Here is a 12645-nt window from a genome sequence, read left to right as displayed (position 1 = left end):
GAAGCAGCCCCTCGACCCCAGTTTATACGTGGACTGAAGCTCAGAGAGATGACCTTGCCTCCAGACCCACGGCTCATTACCAGAACGATTCAGACTCTGTCAGTTTGGCTTCAAAAACCACTGTATCAGCTGTTTTCGTGTATATCAGTTATTTCAATTTTTTATTTTTTAAAGATTTTATTTATTTATTTGACAGAGAGAGAGAGAGAAAACACAAGCAGGGGGAGGGGAGAGGGAGAAGCAGCTTTCTGCTGAGCAGAGAGCCCCATGCGGGGCTCGATCCCAGGACCCCGGGATCATGACCTGAGCTGAAGGCAGAGGCTTATCGACTGAGCCACCCAGAGGCCCAAGTTTTCAGCTTTTTAATTGGAGCACAAGATACATGCGGAAAAGAGCAAATCATAGCGCGTGTAGAACTCAGTGTACTCCCCAAATGGAATGTGCACTGACTACTCAGTTAGACAGCAAGTGTGTTAGTGGCACTCCAGAGGCCCTCATGTTCCTCCCCAGTCCTGTACTCCTGCTCTTCCTCCCCAGGTGGCCGCTGTCAAAACTGCTGATGCCGTACATTCATGTGGTCACAGGTTTGAACAGACTTTGATACGATTCTTGAGCATATGTCCTTTCACACTTCCTGTTACCACTTCTGGAAGTTCAGTCCTAGCTTTTCTTCCTGTTTCTTTCTGTACAGGAAAAAAAGTATAAATCTCCTATCTTATACAAAATGTATTAACGCAGTGCTTTTGCTACAGACTTCTCCCTTTGAGGTCAGTAATGAAAATCCTTGGTGTGTTCGTCAGAGCCGCTGTGAAGGGCGCTCCAAACCCAGTGACCCTGTCGGTCTGTCCCGCGAGAGTAGGAGAGTGACTGAGCCCTTCCTAAGGGCTTCCGTGTACCTGTAGATGCTGTTTGCTGATATTTTAAATATCGTAGGAGGATCATTATCAGTACTGTTCTATATTTAGCTGGTGGCTTTGAGAGCGGTGTTTTGTTGAAATACATGTAGGCCAAATGATGGCAGTACTTTGGGAAGAAAGTCATCTCTTCGGACTTGTCCTCTGGTGTGTTGCTCACGTGCAAAGGGGTCAGTTCAGCAGCTCCAAGCACCGTTTCGTCTTGCAGGTGCCTCCTGCTTTGTTTCTGCAAGAACACTGACTTACCTGAGACCCATGCCAGTTTTCTACCTGGGTACTTGTGTAACATGGGTCCTCTGGAAGAGAGGGAGAATGTGTCCTAGTAGATGTGTGAAGAAACAGTCCATTATCTGTATTTGTGTTTGTATAGATTTCTCTTAAAATACTGTTTTCTGCTTATGAAAACGGAGCACATTTGTTACAGAATCCCTGAGATGTGTGGAGATGTGCAGTAACCACCCCCCCCCGCCGTGAGATCTGCTGATACTTAGTGGTATTTGTCTTTGTACTTACCACATACGTGAATATTTATAATAAAATTCGAATTACAAAATATATTTAGTTTCACTGCCTGCTTTTTTCTGTTAATATGTTATTTATCTTTGAACACATACAAACTATTATGTATTTCTTAGAAAGTGTTTGTTGCGTAATAACTTCACAACCAAGTATCACACTTAGTTTATTCAACTTTTCTTGTGTTTTGAACCAGTTTTTGATTGTTTCCATGTTTATAAAAAATTAGCTATTGGACAGCAGGTGGTGGGGGAGGGATGAAGATGGGGAGAGGCCAGGAATCCTCTCTTACAAAACCGGATTGTCTTTGTTCAGCTGAATTGATCGACTATTTAGTGATCCTTTGTGTATCTGACCCTGCGCTGGGCTCTGAGATGTGGATGTGAATTCTTTCATGTTGGACAGCACATATGATGAGTGAGGGCCTGAACTGAGTCGTTGTGGGTGTGGGGATACAGAAGACAGAAGGATTCCTAGAGATTTTTATGTGGGAAAAAGCCCTGACTTTTATAGGGTTGGGGTCCTGTGAGTGAGAGAGAGACATTTAAGATGACTCCCACATTTTCTCTTCACATAACTGGGCTAGATGGTGGCATAATTTATTAGTTTAGGGACCATACAGAGGCAGAGCACATTTGCTCAGACTTTTGTCCTGGGCACAGGGAGCTTGAGGTGCCCATGGTCCACGAGAGAGCAGTGTCATTTAGGCAGTTGGCGAGATGAAGCTAAGAACAGAAATCCGGACCACAGAGAAGTGTCCCTGGATCGTCAGCACTGGGATTGTGGCCCAGCTGCAGAGTCTGACCAGTGGAGCTGCCTTGGGAGGACAGACAGCTGTGACGAGGCCGGGGTAGAACTCTGGGGAGCATCAGTGGTCCGTGGTGAAGACGGAGAAGCAGAATTGGAAAGAGGGTGGCATCATGGTTGCTGGGGAAAAAATATCTTCACATGCAGTGTAGTAGGTCCAGGAGGAGAACCATCCAGTGTCTGTTGGACTGGCAGTTAGGTCATTGTGGAGAGGAGTTTCAGGGGGATGGTGGGGACACAGGAGGAAGTGATGGGAGAGTAGGGCAAGGAAGGGGTGTACGGTAGCTAGATGTGCAAGGGCACAGGGGGTCAGGTGAGCTGTGGAAGGAGGGTTTTGCTTTACTAGGGTCTTGAGCAGATGTATGTGCTGAGAAGGACCCAGTTGGAAGAGATGAAAGTTGCTGAGAAGGGAGGCTGATGCCAAAGCAAAGGGCCTGAGTAGGGTGACGGGTTTGGAGGCTAGGCGGAGGGGTTGCGCGCTTGTGTAGGAGGGGGTCCTTGCCCTGAGGAAGCACCGGGCGGCTGGTGCGGCCAGAGCTGTTGACAGCAACTCGGTTTTCTCAAGACACAGAGAATGAGGCAGGTTGTGTGGGACGTGGGCTTGAGGGCATTGTCAGGATTTGCCGTGTCTGAAGGGGTGGGAAGGGGGAAAGGGGCCAAGGCCCAGGGGCAGGAGCAGCACGTGGTCAGAGATGCGGGTCTCTGGCCGTGATCTGTGTGAGCACTGGTGAGCACCGTGCCGTGAGCCCCAGCAAGGCTCTGGAGCACAGGGATCAGAGAAGGGAGTTTTCGTGACTGTGGACTTCCCCAGGGACGTCTTCCCTGGCATCCTAAGTTACACTTACTGTGGATTCTCACACGTCTGCTCCTTCCTTCTTGTGTGCCTAGAGTAGTTCTGTGTTTGATGGTTAGCATTGTTACTGTAACCCTAAAAGTTTGGTTTCCCCAGCAAACTGGAAGTTCCGAGGAGAGAGACATCTGAACTTGCTTACCATTGTGCAGTGTCTGGGACCTAGTAGACGCTCGGCAAATGTTTGTTGAATTTCAGACCCAGCCTTTTTGATCTGGCCCAGCATGCCTGTGGACGTGACGTGCTTTCATTGGACCCATCATTGGCTGCTTCTTTCCTGAAGGGGGGAGGTCAGATGGCATGGGATGGTGGGTGACAGACCACAGGCGTGAGAGTGTGGGGGCGCTTCCCAGTGCCCCCACCTGCTAAGTCTTAGTCTCTCTTTTCCCGGCATCCTCACCCGGGCTGCACGGCTAGTGATTGTGCCAACCTCATGGGCTGTTTCTGAAGCTGCCTGAGAAAGAGTTTGCACGGGACACGGAGCAATCCGTTTTCACTCCCAGTGGTTTAGGAAAACAGTCCTGGGTGATTTTGGTAATCTTTCCTTGAGACTTGTGGCTTCATGGTGAAGGATTTGCAGGGCAGGAGCCTGGAACATCTTCCGTGTGTCTGTTCCTTGTCATTTCTTGAGTATCGATCTTTAGAGAAACTCCTGGACTACGAGGGTCTTTCTGGCCCAGTGACGCCGTGGCAGCCGTTAACAGAGCCATTATGGGTATCACTGGGAGTATCACTAGGAAAGGAGTGTCACCAGGAAACCATCCTCTCATGGTGGTCCTGTCTGGGGGTGCTGTCCACGCACATCTGCCATAGTAAAGCTGCGGCTTTGTCTCCCTCGCAGAGGAGGTGGCCAAGCTGGAGAAGCACTTGATGCTTCTCCGACAGGAGTATGTGAAGCTACAGAAGACGCTGGCAGAGACGGAGAAGAGATGCGCACTTCTGGCTGCACAAGCAGACAAGGAGAGCAGCAGTGAGTCCTTCATCAGCCGCCTGCTGGCGATCGTGGCCGGCCTCTACGAGCAGGAGCAGTGCAGGTGAGCCGCACCGCCGTAACTGCTCTCTCTCTCTTTCTCCTTGGGCTCTTCCTCTCTGAGCAGGATGCCAGCAACCCTGTAGTCCCTGGAGTGTAGGCTCTTCGGGGTGAGATTTTTGTTTCTTTTATTTCCTGCTTATTTTTAGCACAGAGCGTAGGGAGTCACAGTGATTGCATCGACAGGGTAGACAGGAAGTGGCTCACATGTCCGGGGATTCAGAGGGAAGGGTCCCTTCCTCTTGGGATGACCCAGGAAGGGGTCTTGGCATGAGCGGGCAGGCTAGTGTGGTCGAGGATGGCATCTGGAGCCTCACAGCCTGTGTTAGCGGCTCAGCGGGCACCTGTTGGCTGCGTGGTCTGAAGCTGTAGGACATGCTTCAGCTGCTTACCCGTGAGGTGGGGATTCTGCGGCCTCCCGCTGTGTTCCTGTGAGGACTAAATTAGTAAGTCTGTGTTTGAAGTACTTTGATCGATGTCTGGCACGTAGTAGCTGTTGTTACTGAGTTTCGAGGTGAATGTTCGAGACCGGGCAGGGTTCGGGAGATGAAGACAGCCGTGTTACCAGCGGGGAGGCTGAGAGCAGGCTGAGGTGTGGGAGCCTGCAGAGCACACGGGGCACGGGAGGGACCGTCTTGGGGTACGTGTCCCTGGAAGGGGTGCTGGGAGAGGCGGGAAAGGTACAGGGATTTGAATTGGGCGGCCAAGGGGGGACATTTGGACTTGATCCTCTAGACAGTATGGGATAGTGTTTCGAGCTGTTGGACTGTTACCGTCAAAGTGGTGTTTCAGGAAGGGGAACCTGCTGGTATTGTGTAGGCAGCACCGTGCAGAGAAGGGAGCCCTGCAGCCCGTTGTGCGTCGTCCAGACCAGAGAGGAAGAAGGGCTGAGTCGGGGCGGTGGCAGTGGGTATAGAGAAGAGACAAGGATGTGGACATGCACGCCAGGGAGTCTGGCTGTGGAGGAGATGGGCAGTCAGGCTAGCTAAGCCTTAGTACAATCCCAAAATAAACGATCACATTTACAACAGATCAAAATCCAGGGGCACCTGGGTGGCTCAGTTGGTGAAGTGTCTGCCTTCTGCTCGGGTCGTGATCCCAGGGTCCTGGAATCGAGCCCCGCGTCAGGCTCCCTGCTCGGCGGGAGTCTGTTCTCCCTCTGCTGCTCCCCCTGCTCAAGTGCTTTCACTCTCTTGCGCACGCGTGCTCTCATTAGAAGAAAAAAAAATCTAGAACCGCTGTCTTTCAACGTAATTATTTATAAAAGAAAGAAAAACTTAATACCCCAAACAGAGGAAGTACATACTCTGAGTAAAGGGCAGCCTTTTAAATTGTGACGTGTAGGTCATTGTCTCTTGTCTTTCCCTCTTTTTTCCGTGGACCGGTAGAAACTGGTTCCCCTGGTGCGGGGAGCCTGACCTGTTGTGGGCACTTCTTCTCCACTTCCAGGTTCGTGTCCTGAGAGCTCCCATCATTTGTTCACATTCTCTGTTACTTCTTTGTCACACACGTCCATTCTACCGCGGCCGCTCTGGGAGGCCGTGGCAGGGAGCCGGGTGCACAGCGCGGGTGCTATGGCTGCAGTGGGCCCCCCTGCGCATCCAAAGCCCGTCCCTCACCCAGTGCAGCCTGGAGATCAGTGGGCACAGGGCGTTCCAGGAGGACTTGAGCTTCGGACACGGAGGATCTGAAGTTGGAAGATCACTTTCTAAAGCAGGCGGTCCTTTTCGAAAATAAGGAGAAACCCACCACGAAGCTTTGTCTGTAACGTGCATTCTGTTGAAGAATTTAGATAGTATTTTTAGGTGCATCTCAGTAACTAGAGTAATTGAAGAGTAGGTGTTAAAGGGTTTTTAAATTGAGAAATGTGGAAGAAAGTGGTCACGTTAATTTTACTTAAGTTCAGGAGAAGGCTTTTGTCCCTTAAAATAGTTCAAAGTGATGGTAATGCATCATTCTTCTAGTGATCAAGCTTACGGGGTTCTCTTGGTGTTTGAGAAACTAGCAGGAAGCTCTTATTTATGCTTTCTCTCCAGTAACAACATCCTAGTATGCATATTTTACAGGGAAAAGCTCTTTGACTGGAATGAAAATTTTAAAGATTTTTATTATTTATTTGAGAGAGATCACAAGTAGGCAGAGAGGCAGGCAGAGAGAGAAGGGGAAGCAGGCTCCCCGCTGAGCAGAGAGCCCAATTCGGGGACCCTGGGATCATGACCTGAGCCCAAGGTAGACGCTTCACTGACTGAGCCACTCAGGTGCCCCTTGAAGGAAAATTTAAAAACATTACTACCCTCCTAATTGTTTCTACGTAGAGTTTTCAGAAACGTATCCAGTCTTCCATTTTTGAATTGTATTTGTAGAAATTGTTATTAGAAATTACTAATGAGGTTCTTGTCTGTATTTCCATTTCCCCTGTTTGGCCTGACATTCGTGAATATGTAGAAACATTCATTTTTATGATTTTGTGACTAGAAGTCAGTTCGTGGCCGAAACAGGAAACAATAAGTCTTCATTTAAGTTCCTACAATTTAATACTTGATACATAAATTCAGAGTTTAAAAATCATTTTTGTTTTATGAACAGCTTCCTGTTTTCTCTGAGTTTTAGAAATTTAACAAAGGATATGATTTGTTGTATTTTAGGTAAAATATTTTTTCCTTTCTACGGACTGATTAATAATGTTCTGAGGTTTTGAGTAGTTTATAGTAATTGGAAATACCGAGTATCCTTTGTTTTTCTGATCTAATGTGATTAGCAGCTGCTCTGTCTTCAGAGGAGCCGGAGCCGCTCACAGGCCTGCAGCCTGGATGGTGCATCTGTGGATATACTGCATCTGCGTTCACACTAACGCAGAAACAGTATCCTCCTTGGGGCTCCTCTTACGTGGATGTGTTAATTCATGACATAGATTTTTTTTTTCTTTTTATTGTAGTGACTTTTGTGTCTTTAGCTTGTGAAGGTTTCCAAGCCAACACATTTTGAAGGGGCATATGAAAACAGAAGAACTTGCACGTACACAGCATGGTGATAATTAATGACTCCGGATTAGTGCTGCCAGCAAAGCCATATGGCACATGGCTGTGTCGGCCCAGTGGGTCATCCGGAGGTTTTTGTTAAATGCCCAGATGCTTTCTTCCCTCAGCATTTGACATTTCAGAGTCTAATGTAAATATATGAAATGCTCTTTTCACAATAATGGTTTGTCATAAATATGAAAATGTGTTTGAAAAAAATATTTCTCCTACCCCATTTCTGTCTAAATGGTTGAGCAGAATGCATCCCGTAATAGGTCGGAATGTTTCTGTCAAGAACGGGAGTGTAGACGTTGGTTTCACATTCTGGACTGCTTGGTCAGAGCCAGTTTGTAGTGTTCTCGTCCCCTTGCTTGACCGTCAGTGGGTCCAGTGTGCAGCTCCGTGGTCCCAGAGCCTGTGTCACGGTCTCCACGTTTTCTTTCTCTCCCTGATGATTCACCTTCGTTTAGTCTGCACGAAACCTCTACTACATTTTATGTGAATATTAATTATCCTGTCTAACCAGTAGGTTTGCCACCTTCAGAGTCCCATAGGAAAAAGCAGAACATCCCATGTGAACCATAGCTAGAAGCTGGCAGTACAGGCGTGTGGGGCAACGTGTGTCACATGCACGGCCCATTAGAATTCAGTGCTGGTGCAGGGCCGTACCTGCGCTGGTTTCTTCTTCTCCAGGTATATGGGGATCAGTCTGTGCGTGTTCCTGTCATTTGAGTCCTCGCTGTACCTAATCGTGGTGACGTTTCTCTTTATGTCTGTGGATGTTTTTCTTCCCCAGTGATCTGAAGATAAAGGTTGGGGACAGGCACATCCGTGCTCACAAGTTTGTGCTGGCGGCCCGCAGCGACAGCTGGAGTCTGGCTACTTTGTCTTCCACCGAGGAGCTGGACCTGTCAGGTGAGCCTGTGACCTGCCTGTGGGGGACGTGTTAGTGCTTCAGTGGAAGTGAGAAACGTTCTTACCGACCGGTGGTGACGGTGAGCTGTTTGAGTAATGAGTGAAGTCAGTGGGTCGAACACAGCACGTCTGTGTGATCCCTAAACGTAAGTCCCACATCCGTGGATACCGGCAACATTCTTGTGTCCAACACAAGATGTGTCCTTCACAACGTATCTTGTGACAAGATAAATGTCCAGAAACTCTTTTCTTAGAATGTTATAAATATGGGAGCACGTGTAGAAGGAAGCGTTTGCTTCCTCTTCTAGAACACGTCTGGGTGTTCAGTTGCTCAGGATTCCATCATGGTTGCCAAGGGCTCCTCCTGCCGTGCGGGGACTGAACATGGAAGTAGGGTTCCTCCCAAGGATGGAGTTGTTGTCCTCTAGCAGTGAAGGGCGACCATCAGACTTCAGAATTGGAACAGCGGCATTGAGCTGTTTGATGTATAACTTAATTGTTTCGTGTTCTCTTGTGTTGTGTAGAATTTGGGTAATTAGGGTGGTAAGTAGACTTCAAAAGAATCACTTTCAAAAGCTTGCTTCAGAATTGCATTTTCATTTAGTACTTAACCTAACTGCTTTTTAAAAACTGAATTTTAAATTTAATTCTTTTATGAATAGTCACGAGAATTATAACACATGTTAAGGCAACTCCCAGGCAGTGGGGTAATGAGTTACTTGCAGATTTTATTTATTGTCTGTGTGAAAATGCTGCAAAATTACATCTTTCTGCAAAAGGTTTGCCAATTCAGAAGGTACTGTTTTCCGTGTGCGGTGCTGGGAGCACTGAAACGATTACAGCTGCGTCCTGCCTGTGGAGAAGTGGGTTACACAGGTCGTATCCGGCCAGGGCTCTGCTGTCGCCAGTGCAGCGGCTTCGCGTCGCCGGCGCAGACGACCTGCGCAGGCTGACGGCCGAGCGGTGCTGCGGAGCGCGGGTCGGTGTTCACCGCAGCTGCTGGGGGTGCAGACGGCAGATGCCGTTCCACCGTGAGTGAACCCTGTCTCTTGAGGATCATTTCCAGGGTTTAACCTGCGACCTGTAGTTCAGAGTTGCAAACACACAATTATCTACGTGTGGATACACTTGTGTGTGCGACAGCGCATCTGCTTAGGAAACAGCGCACTGCTGTGCGACAGAAGACTCTGAGCAGAGCTTTCCTTGGAGGCCATTTATCTTCAACCCCCTGTGTGGCAGAACAGGGGGGACCTTTGAAAGCCCATTCACAAGGGGATTGAGAGGGTCTCAATTTCAGTAGCTGACCAGATAGTTTACAAAGACTAGAAGAGATGATGAGACACGGGAAATAGTCTGCCAAGAAAAAAGTTCGGAACGCGTCATCTTCAGCTGTCTGTTAGAATGTTATCACAAATTGATGGTCCCGGTGGTCTGAGGCCCATGGAGTTGGTACTCTGGCACATGACCAGTCATGCTGTGAGCGGCTCTGAGCATCTGAGGAAGCAGAGAGTTGAGCTGTACGGGGGTCTTTCTTGGGACTGCGTTGTCGGACTGTCTGGCGGATTCTGAGGTAGGTAATTCAGCAGCAAAGGTGATATCAGAGTTTCTTGTGTAATTGTGAAATATTGGATGGAATCAAAATGAGTAAGAATGGAGAACAAGCAAAATTACTTAAGAACACAGGCACTTGCAGTAAGGTGTAAGAGGCCTAATTCAAACATTAAAAATTTGCTTTTACTTTTTTAGAACATCATAACATTTAAAAGCAGCTTTGACTCAGTGACTGACCTCAAGACTGCATCACTGTGAATCAGGAGATGAGGAAATGTTTAGTTTAAGAAAGTATCATGTTGGGCGCCTGGTGAGCTCAGTGGGTTAAAGCCTCTGCCTTCGGCTCGGGTCATGATCTCAGGATCCTGGGATCGAGTCCCGCATCGGGCTCTCTGCTCTGCAGGGAGCCTGCCTCCCCTTCTCTCTCTGCCTGCCTCTCTGCCTACTTGTGATCTCTCTGTCAAATAAATAAATAAAATAAAAAATATGTATATATCATGTTAATGCCTTTAAATGTCCTTGAAGCCCCTGCTGCTATATGTCCCGAGTGTGGTCTGATGGTCTGAGCCCGGCTGTGCTGTTGGCTGTCAGAAGTGATCCACAGCGGAGCAGACGTCCTGTGGCTTTGGTGGACAGGGGCGCTTGCCCAGGTAGCCGAAGGTGGAGCCTGTGGCATGTTACTTTATAGGGTTTATCTGTGGAATTTCTCCCGGGGCCGAGTTCAGGGAAGTGAGGCGAAGGTGGACCCGTTCCAGTCTGCTGTGTGTTTGGCCCCGGCAGTCCAGTCCTGCTGCATCGCTTAGAGTGGCGTGGGTGTGGCTGCCTAGACTGGGTTGTAGCAGCTGCGCGCGCTTGCGCGCGTGTGTGTGTGTCTCCGGAGCCGCATGTGTTACGCGACATGCGCTACCCACTGCATGGCTGGCAGCGGTTGGAGGGAGCTTGGAAATCAGCTCTTGTAAACAAGTGCGTGAACCGAGCAGAGGCGACGTTTCAGCTGGGTGAACTCTCCCACGCTAGCGGAGTTGATACCATCCTTCTACGAATATAAGGGTGTTTTGTTTCTCAGAGCTCTTCGGTCGGCCCCACGGACTGCGGGTGCTTCCGGGCACTGGGGACGCAGCCGTGAACAAGATTTAAATTCCTGTTTGCACGGAACTTACATTCATAGATTGGTTTTCCGAGTTCCACGTTTTCTTCTGAAGCTCTTGTGTAACGGGTACTCCTTAAAACTCAGAATAAGCACAACTTTGTGCTCATCACTGTTCGTACTTTAGCCTGTGTGGGTGGAGATGCAGCAGGGCATAAAGGCGCAGTGTCTAAACCATGCTTGGAGAGAGGAGCGTTTCCTCACCCCCACGCTCCTCAGAGAGTGCGCTGTGTCGTGTCTGGGCTGGTGCACAGGTCTGATTGTGGGAACCTGTCCGACCCAAACTGAGGAACATTCCACAGCGTCACTAGCTGGTGTCACCCAAGTCCATGAGGGTCATGAAAGACTAGGGGAGAATCGGTCAGATCCAAGTTCAAGGGCACGGTGAGCAGCAGTGTGGCTTCTGGACCGTGGAGAGGACGTTAATGGGGAGATGGGTGGCGTTCAGGAAGGTCTGCAGTCAGGCGACGCCGCTGCGCCAGTCCCAATACCCTGGTTTTGCTTGTTTTCCTGTGGCACCGTGAGGCGTTACCAAGGAGGGTGAGGCAGGCGTGGCTGGGAACTCTGTCAGCTTCTTGTAAGTCTGAAATTGTTCTGAAGCACAAAGATGAAGCACATATAAACATGCTTTTTATTTTTTTATTGTTTGAATCCTAAAGATGCGTTTGTTGAGACACTGGGTGGCCACCTGGGAAGAGAGAGAGTCTCAGTCTCTCCAGGCCTGTGGAAGAGCTTCCTGGGAAGCTAAACTGCTTGCCTCCGGCGGAGTGACTGGCTTCCCGCCCTCTGGAGCACTTCCGTGGGAGTGGCTGCCCTCTTAGAGGCTCTGTGCGCGTGACGGGGCGCCTGGACATGGGGCTCCGCAACTGCGCGCCATGAGGCGTCCGGCTTCCCTGGGGCAAGTCCCAGTCCTGTCAGGCCCTTCCCAAACCCAGAGGGGCCAGTCCTCCCTCCTGTGGCACCCAGTTGGGGTTGGGAGAACTGTACAAAGCTGTCCCTGGAGACCATCCTACACCTGGGGAGCGAGCGGAGCGCACTGGCGGGCGGCCGCTGGGCTGCCCTTAAGGCAAACCCACGGAATCTGTCGGCATCTGTCAGGTGCCTCATCAAGTGCTCGCTCCAGGTGGCTCCGCCCCGGTGTCCCCTCTCACCGTGTCCTCTGGCTGTGGCCGCGGGAGCCTGGAAGGATGCCTGTCAGCATTTGGTACCCTCCCTGCCTGCGTGGGATCCCGGTCCCATCCTCTATGCAGGCTGACTGAGCTCTGTGTGACTGGCGGTGGTGGAAGTGACAACAGGGGGGCGCCTGGGGGCTCAGTTGGTGAAGCGTCTGCCTGAGGCTCAGGTAGTGGTCCCAGGGTCCTGGGATCGAGCCCTGCATTGGGAGGGGGGTGGGTCTCTGCTCCGCGGGGAGCCCGCTTCTTCACCGTCTGCCTGCCACTCCCCTGTTTGTGCTCTGTCTCTCTGACAAATAAATAAAATCCTACAAAAAATAAAGAAGTGGCAGTAGTTCCTTCAGAGACAGGTTTGCGGATGCATGGTGACTTCCTCCCCAGTCCTCTTCCGAGCAGCCAGCTGCCGTGTCCTGCAGTGTCCTGTGGTGTCCTGCAGCTGTCAGCCTTGTGGGCTGCTGCTGGCAGCCCCCACCTCTCGACAGAGAGTCCCCGGGAGCCTTAAAAGGTCTGTCTCATCTGTGGTGACAGCCCCACTCACTCCTGGTGTTGCTCTGTGCTTTTCTTACATTGGCTGTGTTAACTTTCTGTTTTGGTGGAAGATGGTCTTTTATAGCCAGTAGCAGCCACGGTCTAGTGGATCACGGCCTCGGGGACCAGGCTCTGTGCGCCCCACCCACATCCCCGCACTCGTGTCTAGAAGGGCATTTTCAGGCGAGTTCTGTTCTT

At 50.1% G+C, this 12645-nt stretch overlaps 1 protein-coding gene across 2 annotated transcripts in view; it reads left to right on the top strand.

Moving 5' to 3' along the window:
* Positions 1–12645, top strand: part of ANKFY1 (ankyrin repeat and FYVE domain containing 1) — a 73231-nt gene that overhangs the window by 13172 nt on the left and 47414 nt on the right. Inside the window, exons 2-4 of one of the 2 annotated variants that reach the window (XM_082707757.1) lie at positions 3929–4121; positions 7931–8517; positions 9486–9619. Coding sequence is in view for 1 of the 2 variants with exons in the window: in XM_082707756.1 (XP_082563882.1) it covers positions 3929–4121; positions 7931–8049 (312 nt within the window). In the remaining variant the exon portion in view is untranslated. The remainder of the gene's footprint in view (positions 1–3928; positions 4122–7930; positions 8518–9485; positions 9620–12645) is intronic. The other variant, XM_082707756.1, reaches the window with a different exon arrangement.

The sequence above is a fragment of the Mustela nivalis genome (genome assembly GCF_964662115.1).
Source record: "Mustela nivalis genome assembly, chromosome: 17".
In the NCBI taxonomy this organism is placed as follows: domain Eukaryota; kingdom Metazoa; phylum Chordata; class Mammalia; order Carnivora; family Mustelidae; genus Mustela; species Mustela nivalis.
This window is presented reverse-complemented; position numbering and strand designations above follow the sequence as displayed.